We start from the raw sequence: 21214 nt of genomic DNA, 5'->3' as shown, positions 1-21214 counted from the left end.
TAACTATTAAAACACACCGAGATATGCGTTATGAGGTTTTAATTGTGTCTCGAATATTATCATATCGCGGACTAGTATTGCCCACAAGGCCTATCTTATGGTGGGCTTTGGTACAATACGATTTGTGGATACGATATTGAATTTGACCTAATACACTCACAATCGTCTTAAGTTGTGTCATTCAAAATCTTTTATTTTTAAAATTTGAATCCCACATTGATTATAAACGAAAAATACTTAATATATAAACTATAAGATATTAATGAATATATATAAACTAATGAATCCTCTAAAATTATAGTAAGTTGGGTTGAATATTGCTTGACTTGATTGACTTTGTATAAAACTCAAGTTCGATGAGCTTAAATACAAGTGTAAGATTTTAAACTTTAAAAAGTTTATTGATATTATACTTAAATCGAATTAAAACCATATAAACTTATCAAGTTGCTCGATAATAAGCTCAAACTTGTCTCGATTATTATACACAAACAGCTAGTGATTCGATTTCAAGGTAAAAAGGAAACAATATATGGTCCCAAAATTTATTTATTTAAGTACGATGATTCATTTATAGACATTTCAATGATGTAGGGCTACTATGTTTTGTCTTTGGATGGACTTCTCTTTTGTCCCCTTAAATTTATTAGGTTAATTTTATTTGTTTTGCGTTAATCTTAAAATTATTTATTTTTAAATAAATATATTATTACCTCATGATTCATGATTAATTTTTTCGCTATAAAATTATTATTAATTAGAAAATAATATAACAATTTATTATCGCTGGGAGATTTTCCTTAAGATCATTGGATTATTTGATTTTTATAATTTAAAATTAATTAATCATATTTAAAATTTATAAATATTATAAAATTATATATACAAATGGTAATATTAATTTATATATTAATATATTGTTATATAATAAATATTATTTAAAATTATTTAATTATATAATAATACAATATTAATAATTATTATTGGTCAACTCAACAGCTGTAGAGTAAATTTCACGTATAAGGAGCTGGAAAAAGACTTATTAATTGGAGGTAAACACATGATTCCTGTTGGCATAGTATCTTTTAAACCAGCATAAATGGAGGATTAGATTTGGCCTATAAATGTCAATTTATTTAGATGGCAAAAGATTATTTTTAATCCAAATTTTAATATAAAAATATATATATATTTGTAAAGTCTTGAAAATTTATATATTTATTGATGAGTTAATTTTTATTAAAATTTTTTTATTATAATTAAAAATAATATCATTATTTTAATAATATTATTAAAAAATATATATTTTTATCTTCTTTTTTTTTTTTTAATTTTGTAAACTCTATACCAAAACTTTCAATTCTAGGTAAAGGGAGGGATTTTGTTACAGGTCAACTCAACTGCTATGGAGTAAAATTCACGTATAATAAGCCGGAAAAAGATTTTTTAATGGGAGGTAAACACATGATTCCTGCTGACTAGAAGCCAATTTGTTAATTTTAATGTAATTAATAATAATAATAATAATATTTCCATAGTAAAAAGAGCTTAATTATATTAAATTATAGCCAAATGATCATGTCCTGCCCAAGTTTTATTGTGTTTTCAAACTCATATATGCGTTATTAATAGAATTTTTTTTATAAAGGTAAAGATAAAATTATTATTTTATTAATATTATTTAAAAAATATAAAATATAAAATAATTTTCTCTTCAAAGTTTTAAAAATTAATTATTTCATCTCTATCTAAAGTTTTCTATCTTTAAAAAGTTATATTTCCCCTCTAAAATTTTTCTTCACCCTTTAGCCACCATATTTGACACTGACGGTCTCCTCTCTCTACCCTAAACCGTTGATAGACGTATGAAAATCAATTTGGAACATGTTTCTTTGTGGGAAATAAATAGATCTGGTGTTAAAGAGATCCTTTCCAGTTTACTTTTCGTGCTTTGCCCAATGGTTTAAAGTAGAGATAAGAGCTCATCAACACCAGAAATGGTAGCCAAAGGGAGGAAGAAAAAAACATTAAAATTTGGAAAGAGAAAAAATATGACTTTTCAAAGTTATAAAACTTTAGATAGAGATGAAATATTAGTTTTTCAACTTATAAAAAAAATATAATAAATTTTATATTTTTTAAATATTATTAGTAAAATAAATATTTTATCTTTATCTTCAATAAAAAATTTTAATCTTAATTGATTAATAAATATGACTTTAAATTTTTCAAACGAGTTTCAAAATGCAACTAAACTTATGGGGGAGGGGGAAATGATGTTTTGGCCTTAAATTAATTAACAATGCATAGGTATTGTCACTGTAAATAGAATTATTGGAATGGCTCTATCCATATGGGCCAATGACAAGACAACATGTATTGACAAAATATCTTTCGAACCAATATAAATTGAGGATTAGATTTGGCCTATCAATGTCAATTTATTTAGAAATATTAATGTGGAAGCCAACAAAAATCAAAGAAGCTAAATAATGTAAAATATGACACATTATTTAACATTAGAAAAATGAAGATTGAATTAACAATTGAAATGATTGGACCTTAAGATAGCTACTTCTCAACTTTGAATATCTCTCTATGGCCTTAATATTATAATTTATAAGCCACTAAATTTCAACTCCAAGCAATGCCAATTAACCAATCATAGGATTTTTTTTAGGCCAATTGCTCAATAATTCAAGCAAAAGATTTTGAGTTATCATCTCTTATCTTCCCAAAAGTTTAAGGAATTATTAATAAAATCTCCAAGATAGGAGAAATAGTCAGTAGTCTTTATTCGATTTACAAAGAATGTCACTCATCTCCCACTACTAATGATCAAAATAAATATGTCAAATGACTATTTCATACGTAAGGTTTGATGAAACTATGAATTTCCAGCCTCACCCATATGTTAAATTTATTAAAAATTTTGATTTTTTTATAAAAATTTGTATATGATATAATAGTATATCATCGTTATTACACAAACTAGTAATAATAAAATTGCGTATCTAATTTTGAATATTTATATAATATATTATTATATAATTAGGTGATTTTAAATTAAATATAAAATATTATTCAATCACACGATAATACATGATTGAGTGGCTAAAGTGGCTTTTTTTTTTTTTAGAACCAATAATGACCCCTGTGTTTTCTTGTGCTTGTGTGGGCTATGATGGCTAACGGTCCGGCCCTGTCCAGCCCACCGCCATACACATGCCTAAAATTTACCGTCTCTCGCTGTTAGCAAGCATCTGCAGCAATTACAAGGGTTGCAACTTGCTCGTTTGTTTTTAAGTGTCGGGAAAAAATTGCATCTTTCAGTTTTATTGAGGAAGGGAAAAAAAGGAGGAAACGATTAAGATGTCATCTGTGGGAACATCGAAAGGGATTCTGGAGATCGCGAAGTTCGGTCTGTACGTCAGCGTTCCAATCATTCTTATGTACTCTTTCGCCAACAACAACAAGAATCTTCAGAAAATTATAGGCACTGTAAATCTCTCTCTTTATCTATCTTCCTGTACATGTAAATTCATCATGCTTTTGATCAATTAAAATTGTTTGAATATAAAGCTGTAAGGTGGTAAGAGTTTCCTTCATCTGTTTGATGTTCGGTATTCCATGAGAAAATTGTTTGAATATAAAGCTCTGGATAGCAAGCTGAGTTTGTAAGATTTTTTTTTTCAACTGTTTAATGTTCGATATTCAACGAGTGTTGTTATATTCTTTGTTGAGTTGGGGTTTTAGAATGCTGTATAATGAGATACAAGCAAGCCCCAGAAAATGATTTTGTAATTTGTGTTGAGAGCATTTTCTAGTTCTGGTCATCTTGGTAGGGGAGGGAAGCTACACGGGGGATAATCAAATGCGGGTTTAATGCATAATGATGATGATGCTATTGAGGCCCCACCTGTTCTAAAGAATGAGGAAATATGCTAATTTGATTGTGCGAGGAAATTGTGTAATAAAATGTTATAATGAAAGGTGAAATATGCTGTTTTGATGATGCAAGGAAAGTTTTTGATAAAACGTTGAAGATGTTTCGTTTGATTCGTTCTTGAGAGTGTTGAAATGAATTATTTTGGTTGATGCATTTCTAGCTGAAGCTTGTGGCGAATTATGTTTTCATGATTTGAGTTTAAAAATTACTTTAAATATTTGATTTCTCTGCTTTATATTTGATTTGGGAGGTAATGGTGTTAGAATAATTTTCTCAAAGATCAGATTAGGAGTATCTTCATTGGACTTGCTATTATCTAGATGCCAACATATGGCTTTTCTTTGACATGGAAAATCATAGTTTATTCAATTTTTGAACCTCAATAAGCTTATTACTTCTTTTGTATAGAAACACTATCAAAGGGTTTCCTTGTCAAGGTGTCCTATTTTAACCTGCCTTGTTTACCATTTTTGTTTTAACTGGTGAGTGCTAATGGTGAAGAAATTTCCATCAAGATGGAGACTGCCCTTTGCCTACTAAATGACTTTTTACTTGCTTAACCTGGTATTTGTTTAAGTTCTTGGTCAAATGTTAAATACATGCATATGAATCACTAAATTAGGTCTTACTGGTTCACTTAACCGAATCATTAACTATATGTCTTCCATCCACCTTAACAGATATCTCAGAGTTTTTCTTGTTCTTGGCCAAATCATTGTGTGAGAATGCTATTTTTTTTAAGGTTTTCAATTAAGGATTGGGTTGGACTGGCATTGATCAAGTGGGTTGTGTTATCAATTCTTTTTCTTCCTTTCCCCCTATTATCCAAGTAAAATTCTTGATCATATGACTTGTTCTTTTGGCATTAATTGTCAAAATATGATGGGTTTACTGGAAAACTTATATAGTTATTTAGGATGCTGTCTTTTTTATTAATACTTTGTCACTATATTGGACAGTAAGTAATCCATTCTAAATTGGTGCTACAAAATTACTTGTTCTGGCTAATATGGATAGAGGCATTCTTGTTTGTTTGCATTGGATGTGCACATCATTAGATGCTTCATAAAAGAATTTTGTTGTGCTGCAGCATATGATGTTACAGAATCTTAGCTTACCACTGCCTTGAATGTGTTCATATTTTATAGTAGGTGATCCTTAATACGATATTTTCTGAAGTTTGACAATCTGCAAAGCATCAAACTTCTTTCTCATGGATGTGGATTTTTCTATTTCTGAAAGCCAGATTTTTTCTGGCATTTTCTTTGCTGATCCAGTTTTTTTGTTTTAATTCTAAATCACCTGTTCTTCGTTTGATGTGAAGCGTCCTTACATAGTGTATCCCCCAGAGGGACCGAGGCCTCAATCACCAGAGGAACTGAGGGAGATGGCTCGAGAACTAGCACGCAAGAACAACATTCGTTAAATTCTCCTCAGTGTTGTGACTTACCGATGTATTTTTCATTTGTATTTCTGGTACTTTTGAAAAATCAATATGTATGTAGTATGTGATAAGCATCATGGATTTCGTTTCAGAAGTGGAATAAATGTCTGTTCTGGGAAATGATATAGAGTTTTATCATCATTTACCACATGGTAGATGCATATTCTTGCATGGTTAGGATGTCAACTTTAACAATCAAATTTATGTATAGTTGTCAGAAAAATAATCTGTCAGAAGTTTGTTGCTGCATTCTCTTTTCAAAACATCATGCCTTGTTTGTTGATACTTGGGTAAAAAACCAGCTAAACTACAAGCCATTTGAATCCGCTCACTAGATTTTGCCATGTGTTGATTATTTAAATGGCAGTCATCCACTATGTTATACTTGCCATGTGTTCACTCAAAGTCAGACACAGAGCTGTGTTTCCATCCAGATGTATGGGAGTCTCCTCCATTGTTTGATATGGATCATACATGTGGCTTTTCTTCAATGTGCGAAAACCTTATGATTTTGTCCTTCCCATATCCTGAAAACTTGTCATTTTATGATTAAAGCCGGAAAATTTTGTTGAACAAACATTTTCCAATTGTGATCAAGAATGCAACCGGGGTTTCAATCTATTGGCAACATGCCTTGCAGGAGACAAGCTAGAGACCAATGTTCCTGTATAGCATTTGCTAAGCTCAATCTGCAGGGAAGAAAAAAGGCAAAAAAACTCTATGATACGTTAAGCAAATGCACAATCTTCTTGACAACAAATTTGACAAAACTTGTATAAGACAAAATTAACAAAACAAAGTAGGAATTTGAAGTTGGAATAGCTTGAGGGGCAATTTAATGTTGGTCAAAGAACTTGACCAAACATCAAGATCTTTGTTAGCAGAAAAACAATAAATTTAACAAGTTGTTGAGCAAGTAATTTGAAGTTCCTTCTTAGAATTTGTCAAAATCATTTGAGTACAGCAGAAATTTGAATTGATTGTTGGAAGTAATAGTACTATAATAATAAATTGATAAACGTTGTTGAGAATTCTCGATCTATTCTTTCTTTCCAGTTTCCCCTTGTCTATAACTTGCAAACACCAACTCACTATTTCTCATTTTTACCATAAACACTCTAATGTGACTAGTTAATAAATACGGAAACGGAAAAAAAAAAGATATGTAAATTATACAGATATAATATGATGGATAATAAAAATTATGTTTGTAAAAAAAGTCCCTAAAATTTGTATTTTAGAAAAATATAAAATGTGTATATACAGGTTTAATACGATACATCGTCAATAATATATTTATAAAAATACTGTAATATCATAATAATTTTAGTATTTTTCATGAATTTTCTGTAAAAATCAATATAACAATTCAAATGTAAAGTATTTAATTAACTATTAAACTTAATATAATATAATATATAATTAAAATTCTTTGTACAATAAATAATGTACTAATTAATTGAAAAAAACAAACAAATTAATCAGCTTAGATTTTAGATTTTAGATTAGAGTGAATCTTTGTATAGGCTATAGAGGAGGAAAATGCAAAATTACGACTGAGAATTAAAAAATAAATGTTGTTGGGTTTTTTTTTTTAATCACAGTGGCATTTTTGTAAATAACTGAAAATAGAAGGGACAATTTTATACTTTAAGTTTATCCAAAAATTTAAAAATATGGCAAAAATATAATAAACGAAAAATACGATATATAATTTACATTTAATACGAAAATAATGTAAAATATGTGTTTAATATATTTTGAATTAAAAAATCCTTTTAAACGTATTTAATACATGAATAATACCGGAACACGAATAATACACAAATAATACATATATTTATTAACTAGGCTAATGTATACTTAAATTTAAGTATTTAGATAAATATCTTATTGAATGTTTTTGGGTTTAAAACGGTATATATATTATTTTAACGTGGCAACTTGTATATACATATGGCATAGCGGTTGTTGAAACTCTGGAAATTCATAGATGAATTAAAAGCAAGAAGAAAGAAGGAAGAAAAGAACTGTGGACGTGTCAGGATGATAAATTTCTTGTCTACCATTTCCACTTGGATTCTATTAATGTGGAAGGGGAGCTTTCTTGCAACCATTATATCAGCTGGCTGGCTAACAAATTGGTAGGAGTTTGGTGAGAAGTTTGAGCATTTATGGTATCCATTGTTGTGAGTTTGTTGAATGATACATTTTGACACGCTAAATCAAAAGAAAACAAAAACAAAGAAAGAAAGAAAGAAAGTGAGTCAAAATCTTCCTTCTTCCTTCATAGGTCAAGCAATTTCTTTCATTTCACTTGCCGACACCCGTCATATCTGACAATGTCAGCTCACTAAGATATTAATCTCTTTTTTTTTTAAATTCTTCTTCAACCATTTATCATCAATCAAACACATCGAGATCGATTTTCACCTTACTATTTTAAATTTAAATTGAATTCAAATTAACTTTGGATCAAATTTGGTTCGGATTGAAACTATTCATGTCTTCAATTTTTGGTAATTTCATTTATTTAATAGTTTAATCTTTTTGTTAGGTTAGGTGAAGCTATCCATCCTTTATTTATTTATTTATTTTAAGTATATTGGAAGGCTTCAAAATTAATGCTATAACCATTAATTATATATAATAATTAAGATTAAGAAAATGAAATAAGTTTCTTTATCAAAAGGGTTTCATTATAAACTGATTGTGAAGACACCTGCCTAATTTCGCCCTGCAATTTTCCTCTTTCTGATACTTGAAGCTACTACTTTAATCATTTATTGAGATTAATCAGGTAGGAGAACTGCCTTCACATGTGTTCGAATAATACACGTTAAAAGATATTAAAAGATAAAAAATTAATGTTTTAAAAATTAAAATTAATATTTAATTATATGTATAAATTATATTTAAATAAATAAATAAATCTAGTACTTTAAACGCCAAAAGACTATTTTCCACCCAAAGAATCTTTCTCTCTCAAGTTTCTATTATTTAATTTTGAAAATCTTATTTACTTACTCATGGTAGTTAAAATTAATAGAACTCTAATCCCTTAAAATTTTATTTCTTTAAACTAATTATTTTTTTTATAGGCTAAATTTTAAAAAATAATATTTTCTTTTTTAGGGTTTAGTTTTCAAACTCTGACTTATGAGAGAAAAATAATTAATTTTTAGAGTTTAGAGATAAAACTAAAACAAAATTTAAGTTTTATTTTTAATATTACATATGAAATGATAATTTTACCCTCAAAATTAATAAAATTAACTATCTATAAATAGATAAATAAAAATTTTAAAATTAAGATATGAGAATTTGTGAAAAAGAGGATACTTTGTATGGGAATAAATCCTTTAGCCTACTTTAAAATGTGCTCAAATTAAGACAACTCCCACAGAGAAATATGAATTCCCTGATACTACTTTCATTTATATATAATATTATTTAAATAGATAACATATACTTATAAGGATATTGAAAAATATGATTGGTTTTAAAATAAGTTCACTTGAATTAATTAAAATAATATTATTTTACTTAAAATTTATTTTAATTATTATATCTGAGTCAAAGCCATATCAAACTCAAAGAGTATGAGTTCCCTTAAGGTAACCCTAAATTAAATTTATTTGAGAGAACTTATCAAATTCGAATTTAAATTAGGGTTTTACTATTATAATGCGTCAGTGCTACAAATTAGACTCTTTGAAAATGCGTCAAATTAGGGTTTACGATCTGTTTAATTTGATTCAAATCAATCCTCCCTATCATCAATTCGGCAGTGCTACAAAGCCTGTAAGGCTCAAATCGTACCGCGTGTTAAGGGGCAGGTAGGTAGACCAATTCAACAAATCGCTTTATGACATCTGACACGCTTATAAAAACTTGTGTCAATAAAAAAAAATAATTAATACAAATTGATGACATATATATTAATTAGGGGATACATTAAATTGAATTGGGGTGCCCACATTTTGCAGTTTGCAGTGTAGTGCATTGGGAGGGGCCGGCTGAGCCTATTAAATATGACACTATAACTTGTCAACCAGCTGTAGTCAACGGAGTTTTGGTCTTTGCCAACCAGTATTTATCCCACTGCTCTCCTCCCATCGGCCATCGGCCATCGGTTTTTATTTAATGTTGAAGTTTTTTCGATTTGTCTCGATTATGAAATAATATGTTATTTATCTGTTAATTGTTGATCACCTAACAGGTATTATATTCTTGATTCTAGTTTTACGAAGAAAACTCCATACTCTAAATTCAGACAAATATATTATTGAAAAGAGATCTTATATTATAATTATTATTATTATTTTTTGATTATAGATAAAGATAGATTCGAATTAAATTTTAATTTGAATTAATTCGATTTAAAAGAATCAAGTTTGAGGCCTTAAAAGCTTCAATTCAACTTGATTTTAATGGAACTAATAATTAAACTGGAGCCATTCCGGTTAGAATCCGCCCCCAAAGAAAGCTTGATTACAAAATTTTTTAATTGATACCCTGTCGGTGAAGAAACAGATGACCTGTGCACCAAAGACAGATAGCAATCTTACACACCACAAGAGTGGCAAATTCGAGATTGAATAAGGGGAAATGGGTAAAACAGATATTAATGTAAAAAATAAATAAAACAGATCCCTCAATTTTCCCGGTTGGCAAAATTGAATGCCATGGCGGGTTAACAATTATAAGTTCGTTGGGGTAGTTGCATCCTCCCCTCTTCCCCAATCCAATGGCCCATATCCTCCTCAACTTTCATACTCTTTAAATTCTCCTCACACTTTGCCATCTTTGCATCCCATTTCAGCATTTATTCTCACACTTTGTCACAATCCCCTTTTCTATTTTCATATTTGGGTTCCCATTTTTAAGTCTTTCATTGACACTTTACAGGTTGGTTTGTTTGTTTTGATTTGCTTGGTGGTGAACTAAAGATGGCGAGTCAAGCTCAAGCGTCTAGCGAAAGACGAGAGGAAAATAAGCTCCCTAACTTTCTCTTGTCTGTTAAACTCAAGTATGTGAAGCTTGGTTACCATTACTTGATCTCAAATGCCATGTATTTATTGCTTTTGCCACTTCTAGCCATTGCTTCTGCTCATCTTTCAACGCTCACAGTCCAAGATTGTGTTCAGTTATGGAACCAACTAGAGTTCAGTCTTGTTACGGTTACTTTAGGTTCAAGTCTCATGGTTTTCTTGGCTACACTTTACTTCATGAGTCGTCCGAGGAAAATATATCTGGTGGATTTCGCTTGTTACAAGCCCAATTCAGAGCTCATATGTACTAGAGAGACTTTCATGGAAAAATCCAATAACATTGGGTGTTTCTCGGAGGAGAACTTAGCTTTTCAGAAGAAAATTCTTGAGCGTTCTGGCTTAGGCCAGAAGACATTCTTCCCTGAGGCGTTGTTGCGAGACCCACCAAACCCGTGTATGGCTGAGGCCAGGAAGGAGGCTGAGGCCGTGATGTTTGGTGCTATTGATAAGCTGTTGGAGAAAACTGGCGTTAAGGCTAAAGATATTGGGATCCTTGTGGTGAATTGCAGCTTGTTCAATCCAACACCATCTTTATCGGCCATGATTGTCAATCACTACAAGCTTAGAGGAAACATCTTGAGCTATAATTTAGGTGGTATGGGTTGCAGTGCTGGACTTATCTCTATAGACCTTGCCAAACAACTTTTACAGGTTAGCTTTGTTAATTCTTTCAGTACTAATACCAAATGATTTCCAAACTCCAATCATGTGGGTTACCAAAAGAAGCTTTGAATAGGTGGCTGGGGGAGAGAACTGTAAATGCCACCAAACTGCAAACTACATAGTTAATTAATGCTGCTTATCTAGGTGAACTTAATTGGGAAGGAAAAGCTTTTGAAATTAAATTTCGAGAAGTCAAACATTGCATGTACTCATGCGAAAATTTTGTTTGAATTAATGGGTTTATTTATCTTGTTTAATGACAGGTGAATCCGAATTCATATGCTTTAGTAGTGAGCATGGAGAACATAACTCTGAACTGGTACTTTGGCAATGACCGATCAATGCTTGTATCGAACTGTCTCTTCCGTATGGGAGGAGCCGCAATCCTCCTATCAAACCGGTCATCCGATCGTCGCCGTTCAAAGTATCAGCTCATCCACACAGTGCGGACTCACAAGGGCGCCGATGACAGATGCTACGAATGTGTCTTCCAAAAAGAAGACAAAGACAGAAAAATCGGAGTCTCGCTCTCAAAAGACCTAATGGCCGTAGCTGGAGAAGCCTTGAAAACGAACATCACCACACTGGGTCCATTAGTTCTCCCAATGTCTGAGCAACTCCTGTTTTTCGCAACTTTAGTAGCAAGAAAAGTGTTCCACATGAAAATAAAACCATACATTCCCGATTTCAAGCTGGCTTTCGAGCATTTCTGCATTCATGCAGGGGGGAGAGCGGTATTGGATGAGCTAGAGAAGAATCTGGAGCTGAGTGAATGGCATATGGAGCCGTCAAGAATGACCCTTTACAGATTTGGGAACACTTCGAGTAGCTCTTTGTGGTATGAATTGGCATACACAGAGGCGAAGGGGAGGATAAAGAGAGGTGATCGAACATGGCAGATTGCATTTGGTTCAGGATTCAAATGTAACAGTGCAGTGTGGAAGGCACTGAGGAGTATTAATCCTGCAAAGGAGAAAATTAATCCTTGGATGGACGAGATTGATGAATTTCCAGTTCAGGTTCCAAAGGTGGCTCCTGTTGTAACTTCGTCTTCATCTTGAAGCTGTTTTAACTTATTTTGTGGATTGTGATTTGTAAGCGATTTATTTTGCTATACCTGATTGATATATGTAAATGTCAGGGCTGAATGTGCCAGAATACTAGTTAAATTATATGATTATTATTTCCTGTTTCTTTTACTGATTAACAATATCCCACAGAAGGTTTGGCCTAAGCACACCTCCATCCACCGAATGCATAAGAAAACTTTTGCCTACAATTAAAACCCAACATGGAAATATAACAAAGAAAGTTATAAGGGTAAAATAGTTATTCCACTTACGTTTATTCTACCGTTAAAGACACCTATTATAAATCTTTATAACTACAAGACTGCCGTCTTATATTGTATAGTTAAAAATATTCGATAATATTATCAATATTTATAATAAATATTAATTTAATTATCACTAATTATATATCGTATAATCACTAAATATAGTTAAAACTTTACTTTATATCGTCTTCGTTGATGTAATATACAAATAATTATAACTATATATCCATTGTAGTTAAAATATGCCGTAAAGGTGATTAAAAATGAAATAAATTACTTTAAAATTTTGACTTATAAATTTCTTATTGATTATTTCCAATATTACTAATCAAAATTTAATTAAAAAAGTCATTTTTTCAGAAATGGTTATTTAATAAATAGTTAAAATAAGTTTTTAGATGAAATAAATATTAATTTTAAATAAATGCTTGCTTAAAAATGTAATAAAAATAAGGCATAAAGCTTCTTCTTTGTATTTTGTACAATATTACTATTATATGTTATAATTTTTTTTTTCAATATATTACGTAATGCAACAACACTAAACTAACGTAATTCCATGCATATCATACCAAATTGATAAAAAATAAAAAAAATAAAAAGATTAATTTAGCATTAAGCAATAAAAGATTGTATGCCCAAGTGGGTCAGAGCAAGCTATTGTGCATCTAATGAAACAAAATGCCTCGCCAAGCAAGTTGGAGATTGTATACAAATGTAAATCTTAACTTAATTATGATTTGGTGTAGGATTAGGTTAGAATACATGTTATATTTATAAAACTTTAATTTATTTAATATAATAGTTATAATTTTGATCATTATATCTCAAATTTAATATTAAGATTTGGACAGAGATAGGGAAAAGGGAGAGAATTATCCTTTGTGGATAGGTGTATCAATTGGACTATTGAATTGGGTTTGGCGTATTCAAGCCCATGAGCTTCGGCTATAACTATGGTTAATTTATTGCACAAGGCCTTTTCTATTAAACTAATTTACGCAGTTTGGAGGAAAAGACCTCCAAAATTTGTACAGCTGAATAGAACTCTAATGCTACCCAGAAATCTGGTAATTTAATTCTAAGCCAACCATGGCTGGGAATGGTCAAGGGATCATCCATTATCTCACAAGGCTAGATATAACCAAGGTCAATATGCGAAGGCCAGTCTTTTGAAAAGTTCCTCATGACTTTTCCTCTTATTTTTTTTTCTTTTTGGCTTAAAATGGTGGCTTGCAGATGTCTATGATGAATGTCAGGTAATGCCTAAACTGCGTTATCATAGTTATACATTTTTTGACAGAAAATTTTGTCAGTAGAACTCTTTTGTCATATTTCAGTGAAGAATTTATCTGGGTCTTTTTTTTTTCCCTAACGAAGATGCTTTGTGTGGAAAAGCCAATTGTGCTGAAACCAGTTAAGAATCTAGTGGTCTCAACAAAACATTTTTGGGCCACTCGGGCTTGAACAGTTTTTAATCAGATCCAAGCACAAAAATATGATTATTGAACATTCGGGTTCCTTCAATACCCAAATTTTGTCCGATCTAAAACATCTCTTAAGGTCAGATAATTGGGTCTCGTACTTGTTCAATTCAATCGACAAACATACCAACAGGCAGAGGGTGTGAATTTTCCACCGTCCTTGAAACAAAGATATGAAAAAAATCCCACCACTAGAAAAGGGGATTAATATCCTCATCCTTGTTCATCAAGAGGTCATCTTTATTAATTTTTTAATTTAAATTAAATTTTATAAAAGAAAAAGAAAATAATATTACATGTGGCGATATGGGAACTGCTATCTTATCCAAAATATTTAAAGATTAATACCTGATTATCTAAGTAAAGACTGAATCAACTCTATTTTAAGGGGTAGACCAATGTATAACTAAAAAATTCAAAAACTTTTGAAAAATATAGGCCAAACCCACAATTCCTTCAACTTAGTTAACTCTTTTAATATATAAATGATATTAAAAACATACATTTGAGTTAGATCCTAACTCAAAATTTTTATTATTTTCACTTATTTTAATTTGTGTATAATGATTTTACGAATTCGATCACGAATTTTATCTCTTTAATATAGGTTATTTGGTGAGTTACATTTAATAAAAACGAGAATTTTTTATTGTGAGATTATTTTATAGGAAATCCGAACTTTTACACTTTTTATGATGCAAAATCAGTTTTTGTTAATAGTTATTATAATTTGTAAGTTCCTTTTTAGCCAAAACTTTGCTAAATTTGAGACAATAGATGGTGAAAACAAATTTAGAAACGTAAATCAGTATCTATATTACTCATAGAAGTGTTGCTTTTGTCTCGAGCCATTTTATTCAAAAAATTCCTTTTCTTTTTTGGGCACGTTCAAAATTAAACATGATTTTTTAAAAAATTAAAGATATTTTATTCGAACAAATTAATTATATGAAATAGTTAAAATTTCAAACCGAATATCTAATATTGCTTTAATTAATTCCCTTGGATAATGTTATGGGGAGTTGAGAGTTCCAAGTAGATGATGATTAGGTTATAAAAACAATATCTTAAAAATCTTATCCTTACTGACCCATGGACATGGTATGAAATGTCAGTTAATATTTTAGGTCTCAAAAAACTTTAATTTTCCCCTACTACTAATATAAGTATCCTTAATAGTTTCTTAAATTTAACTCTTCTGAACTAATTATTTTTTAAACTTTAATTATAAATTTAATGGCACGTGGCACAGTGTGTCCAATAAAAATAATAAATATCATGCCATGCTCATTTAATTTTGTCGGTTGTCTTGCCCCTCTGTCCATTCAATTTCGACCCATTGTTCGCTTGACTTTTTAAGCTTTTTTCCTGTTAAAACATTAATGATCTATGACCAGGTATCGAAGCCTTGAAGATTTAGAAGGCGGTAGGAAAATACATTTAATATGTCTTTGACTTTGTCAACAATACATGTTACTTCTTCCTACCTCGGAATCTTAACACTTCTCACACTTATCTTCTTCTTCGGAATACCTTGAGTGGTCACTTGATTAATCAAAGATGTTTTTTCCATTTATCTCATTCAATAATAAAATGGAGATTTGATTTATTTTATTTAATTGGTTTCTTTTAAAAAGATAATAAGATTCGAATAAAACTTTTTATTAAAAAAACTTTATCTTTTTTAATTAATCGTTCGCATGAATCTCTTTTATCATTTAATGATCGTGATAATTTTTTTTTGATATTTTAAGATGACAACATAATGCATAACTTCTATCTTAGATAATTAAATTTAATGTATTAAAATATAAACACTACTTTACTATAAAATACTTAATTAACTTTTTATGACATAGAAGTAGAATTATGTTTCGAAATAAAATAATAAAATATTAATAAAAATATAATAAATATATCATCATTTTATAGCCTTTGATCTCAATATGAGTAACATCCTATGTTTGGGCTGAATTAGCATAGCATAGTTCGAATTTGATTGTGGAGGAGTTTAAAATAAATAATTATTGGTATAAAAAAATTATTAAACTCATGTAACAAATTTTATATTAACATAAATAATTTAACCACTGACTTCATCTGTTACCAATATGTTTATGCAATTCTAAAAATCTTATATTTAAAAAAGGAACTTTAACAATTTATATCCATTATTATTTAAAAATTAATAATTAATAAGATTTGAAGTTCATTAAATTTAGACTTGAGCTCAAACTCGTCTCTTTTAAAATTCATTAAGTTTAGACTTGAGCTCAAATTTGGCTCATAACTCATTATTGTAGTAAAATTAATTTTATTTATTAAATTTAAATTTGTTTATTTATCTGATCAAAGAAAATATGAAAAAAAATGTTGAAATGTGACGAGGAATAAAAAAATAAAGGCTAGTGTTATGGGTGGGGTGAGTCCTCTTGCTAATGTGGAGCACTAAAATTGGGTTACATATTTATTTATAGTGGGTGGGCTTGGTAGTTGAAAATATATTTTTTTAATTAGATAAAAAAAAATTTTTTTTCTCATTTGTTTGCATCAAGCGAAGAGTAAATAACATTTGGGTTTTTGTTTATCAAGGATTTTTATCAATAGACTGATGTGAATTTTGAAGATACCTTTAGTCTTATGGTCGTGCCAACCACAATTCATACCACCCTTGCTTTTGCCCACCATTAGTCTGTTTTTTACGTGGTCACCGATCTTGTCTTTCATGTTCACATTCGATATATTGATATCCATTTACATTTTATTTGTGAGTTAGTTTTTTATGAGGCTCTTTGTCATTAACATATTCTTATTATCTCTCAACTTATAAATAATTTTATTAGAAGGTTATCTTATGAGCATTTCGTTCATTGTATTTTCAATTGTAGCTCTATAAATATGTATATACATACTTTGTATGTGATTGTAATCCATTTATTCCTTTTTTGCTTCTATCAAAAACTAAATTAATATGCGATTCAGGTCATGCATTTTGCCACATAAGGTAGAGAAACCAGCAAGATCCCAGGTATAAGCCAGTTTGAAAGACGGTGAATAGTCACAGTCCAATTTCAGTGACAGTTTTTGTGTAATGAAAGTTTTCTGCAAAAAAAATTTCTAACTATGCAGTTTAATAATTGCGTATTCTTTACTAATCATGTACATTATAAAACATTATATTTAGATCAAGTTATTATTTAAATATGCCAATTTCTTCTGGTTTTGATGATGGATATGTTGGCACATTAAAAACTTCAGCTGGGTAGTTGCTCACTAGTTTCACCGCTATAAATCCACATGCTTTCAAGCCACAGCTCCTCAAACTCATTTCTTCTTTGGTGTAGTCTCGCCATATTGCTACCACCTTAGACTCTCGCTTGTGTTTGCTTCAGGTATTGTATATATAGCTAAAACCTGGATTTTCTTTTCATTTTTCCTTTCAGACTGTTATTTTCATTGTTTCTGCAGACCAGCTAGAAATGGCAAGTGAAAGGGAACTAAATGGGGATCACATTGATCAAGTACGTCAAGGAAGAAACTTCTTGTCATCCTTCAGACTCAGATATGTTAAGATTGGTTATCACTATTTAATCTCCAACTCTCTATATCTCCTGCTTATTTTTCTCCCTTTTATTGTCTTGAGCCATCTATCAACACTAACCATTGATGGAGTCCTTCAGCTGTGGAACAACCATTCAGTGACTGTAGTTTTATCTTCTATTTCTTGCGTTTTCATAATTACCATTTACATGATGACTCGTCCGAGAATAGTTTACTTGGTGGACTTCGCATGTTACAAGCCTGAACCAGCTCGGATGTGCACTAAAGAACATTTCTTGACGTTATGTGAACAAACTGGGAAATACACAGAAGCAAGTTTAGCTTTTAAAAAGAAAATCCTGGAGAGATCAGGGGTTGGGCAGATGACTTACGGCCCAAAAGCCTTGATGGAGATCCCTCAAACCCAGTCTCTGGTGGAGGCAAGGAAGGAGACAGAAACCATCATAGTTGGAGCAATCGACGAGCTCTTTGCAAAAACTGGAGTGAGCCCTGCAGAGATAAGTATTCTGGTGGTGAATAGTAGCTTGTTTAATCCAATACCATCCTTATCAGCTATGGTAGTCAACCGCTATAAGCTCAGAAGGAATATTTTGAGCTACAATCTTGGCGGCATGGGCTGCAGTGCAGGACTTATCTCTATTGAGCTCGCCAAAAAACTTTTACAGGTTTGCTATATAACAATCAATGCAGCATCAGCATGTCACATGCCCTTCTAAAAAGTCATTCAGCTATACTACATTTATGGATGTGCAATGTCATGCCAATCTATTTTTAGTATATATATATATATATGATATTTTATTATATAATTAGATATTATTTTATTATTAATTTAAAATTACTTAATTATTTGATGATATATATTTAAATATGTATTCATTTATTTATTCAAAATAGTTTTACATAATTTATCGTTTCCAACATAGATGTGCTATGTGTTCAGAAGGTGCTTGGTTTCATTGGTCTTAAATCAAACTCACATGGTCTTTAATTTGATTGTAACAGGTGCACCCAAATTCCTGTGCTCTAGTTGTGAGCACAGAGAACATCACTAGGAACTGGTATCCTGGCAATGACCGATCGATGCTTGTCACCAACTGCTTATTTCGAGTGGGTGGGGCTGCCATCCTCCTGTCCAACCGACCATCGGATCGCCGTCGCTCCAAATATCAACTACTTCACACCCTTCGCACCCACAGAGGTGCCGACGATAGAAGTTATAACTGTGTGTTACAGCAGGAGGATGAGACCGAGAAAATTGGAGTCACCCTCTCAAAAGACCTCATGGCTGTTGCAGGAGAAGCCCTTCAAACAAACATCACTAAACTCGGGCCATTAGTTCTTCCAATGTCAGAGCAGTTTTTATTCCTTGCAACTTTAGTTGCTAAAAAGCTTTTTAAAATGAAGATTAAGCCATACATTCCAGATTTCAAGTTGGCCTTCGAACATTTCTGTGTTCATGCAGGAGGAAGAGCAGTGTTGGATGAACTAGAGAAACGCCTTGAACTTACTGAGTGGCATATGGAGCCTTCAAGAATGACTCTTTACAGATTTGGGAATACGTCAAGTAGTTCTTTGTGGTATGAACTGGCTTATTCTGAGGCCATGGGGAGGGTGAAGAAAGGTGATCGGACTTGGCAGATTGCATTTGGTTCAGGATTCAAGTGTAACAGCGCTGTATGGAGGGCATTGAAGACCATCAAACCCACCAAGGGAAAAAATCCATGGATGGATGAAATTGATAAATTTCCTGTTCTAGTACCGAAATTTGCCTCAATTTCTTTCTAAATTAATGTTAGCTTCAGCTATATCAGAAGGGACAGTATGTGCCAACTACTTTTAATGTTTAAGATCCTTAAGGTCTGTGTTAACTTACATGGTTGAATTGAAGTTATAGCCATGAGCATGTGGAAGTCTGGGCCTCATCAATGTTCAATATTACCTAAATATCTTCTTTTTTATTATTATTTTCATTTTTATGAATCTGAGGTTAAGTTTCTTATTTTAAGACTCATACATAAAAGTGAATATTTAAAAAAAAAATAATCAAAAAACCCCATCCGGAGATATAAAACTATCATCTTTTGATCGAAGAAATAAAACTTTTTTATTTTTTATAAAAAGGATTGATCTTTTAGATTTTTTTATTGAGAAGATTAAATTTATATTTTTACCCCACAACAACGAGCCTAAACTCTAATATATTAAAATTTAATGGCATGAATTTTGTTTTAATTAAAAAATAAAAATTTAGGCTCATATGAACAATTTTAGGATTGACGTGTCCAATTCTTGTAAATAAAATTTGTACATGTTAAATAAATTACCCAAATATTTAGGAGGCGTTGAATAAAAACTTAAAGGTGGAGGGATTAAATGGTGCAATGAGCATCTTTTTCAATTGTCCCATTCTCAATTCGTTATTAATCACCGAACTGGAAAACCTAGCCACCACTCTGACTTGCATTTAACATGGGTTATGGCGTTGTGATAAGATGGGTCAGAATTTGAGGTTGAGTGTTTATGCACCAGTAGCGATCTTCATTGATTAAGTGTCTACCATCTTTGCTTTTCTGCTCTAAAGTTTTTATTTTGGGGTTTTTTAATTATTGTCTGTTGGGTTGTTGAAGCTTTTATTGATCAAGGTGGTAGGATAGGATTATCGTATCGTATCAATTATGGTTAGATTCAAATCGAATTTATTTAAATTCAAGTTTGAGTTCGATTTAAGCAAGTTTAAAACAAGTTCAAGTTCGAGTCTGAAAGTTCAATATTTTTAAGCTAGAGCTTTAGAGTGTTTAGCTTATCAAACTTGTGACTAAAAATTTTGATACAAAATGACATTATTTTGATTAATATATATTAAAATGATATATTTTTATTAAGGAGCTAATTAAAAGTTTGAGCTCGAGCTCGAGCTCAGCTCTTTTAAAACAAGTCGAGCTTAATCTTGAGCTTAATTTTATACAAATTGAGTCGAACTTGAGTTTAGTTCAATTTAAATCCAACCTTAGTATCAACGACTATAAAATATTATATAATCTAATGATTTCGAATTAAAAATAAAAAGATAATTATTTATATAATAACATATTATTATTTATATCCAAATTAATAAAGTATAAATACATATAATATTATTCTATTCAATAATCTTACCACGAAAGAATCCAGGAGAGATTTGTATTAAGAAGATCCATTATATGAAATTCAAGATGTTTTATTGATTTACTCAACAAAAAAATATATTGTTTTCCAATTAGCTATATATATTGCAGTCGTGATCAACAAGATCCAGTCTCTCATAGCCTCATGTTCAATTGTGAAACTCCTTGTTGAATTTTTATGAACCGTGCGTTTGGTTAAATGTTTTAAAGATTATCTTGGTAATTTATCTTTTATTTCCTTGTTTAGTTTGTTAGTAATAAAAGATTACAATAATCTTCTATTACCAATGTTGATGTGACAGGTAATATAAGTGGTAATCTGATTACCACCATCACTTTAGGTATTTAAAGATTACAAGGATAATCTTGAGTTTATTATAGAAAAATTATTATTTATTAATTTTTTGAGATAAAAATAAATTTATTTTTAATTAATATAACAAATAATATAAAAAATATTTAAAAATAATTTTATTCAAGGGCATTTAAGTAAAATATTTTACTAGTAATCTTTTACTACCTTTAACCAAACACAATAATTATTTATACCTATCAA

At 30.5% G+C, this 21214-nt stretch overlaps 3 protein-coding genes across 4 annotated transcripts; all 3 read left to right on the top strand.

Moving 5' to 3' along the window:
- The first annotated feature begins 3232 nt into the window (after positions 1–3232).
- On the top strand, positions 3233–5513 carry LOC123220998. Its single transcript, XM_044643659.1, has 2 exons — positions 3233–3501; positions 5274–5513. The coding sequence occupies exons 1-2, from the start codon at positions 3373–3375 to the stop codon at positions 5373–5375; spliced, it is 231 nt and encodes a 76-aa protein (XP_044499594.1). The 5' UTR covers positions 3233–3372; the 3' UTR covers positions 5376–5513.
- Positions 5514–10177: 4664 nt separating this feature from the next.
- LOC123219987 (3-ketoacyl-CoA synthase 20-like) lies at positions 10178–12309 on the top strand. Its single transcript, XM_044641969.1, has 2 exons — positions 10178–11098; positions 11374–12309. The coding sequence occupies exons 1-2, from the start codon at positions 10346–10348 to the stop codon at positions 12169–12171; spliced, it is 1551 nt and encodes a 516-aa protein (XP_044497904.1). The 5' UTR covers positions 10178–10345; the 3' UTR covers positions 12172–12309.
- A 4859-nt stretch (positions 12310–17168) lies between these two features.
- Positions 17169–19474, top strand: LOC123220417 (3-ketoacyl-CoA synthase 20-like). Of its 2 annotated transcripts, XM_044642638.1 has the most exons (3): positions 17169–17322; positions 17399–18156; positions 18497–19474. In XM_044642638.1, exons 2-3 carry the CDS (start codon positions 17410–17412, stop codon positions 19277–19279), a joined length of 1530 nt encoding a protein of 509 aa, XP_044498573.1. In that variant the 5' UTR covers positions 17169–17322; positions 17399–17409; the 3' UTR covers positions 19280–19474. The 2 variants fall into 2 exon arrangements, with proteins under 2 accessions (XP_044498573.1, XP_044498574.1); XM_044642639.1 differs by lacking the exon at positions 17169–17322 and having other exon boundaries at positions 17338–18156.
- Positions 19475–21214: the final 1740 nt, after the last annotated feature.

The sequence above is a fragment of the Mangifera indica genome, chromosome 7 (genome assembly GCF_011075055.1).
Source record: "Mangifera indica cultivar Alphonso chromosome 7, CATAS_Mindica_2.1, whole genome shotgun sequence".
In the NCBI taxonomy this organism is placed as follows: domain Eukaryota; kingdom Viridiplantae; phylum Streptophyta; class Magnoliopsida; order Sapindales; family Anacardiaceae; genus Mangifera; species Mangifera indica.
This window is presented reverse-complemented; position numbering and strand designations above follow the sequence as displayed.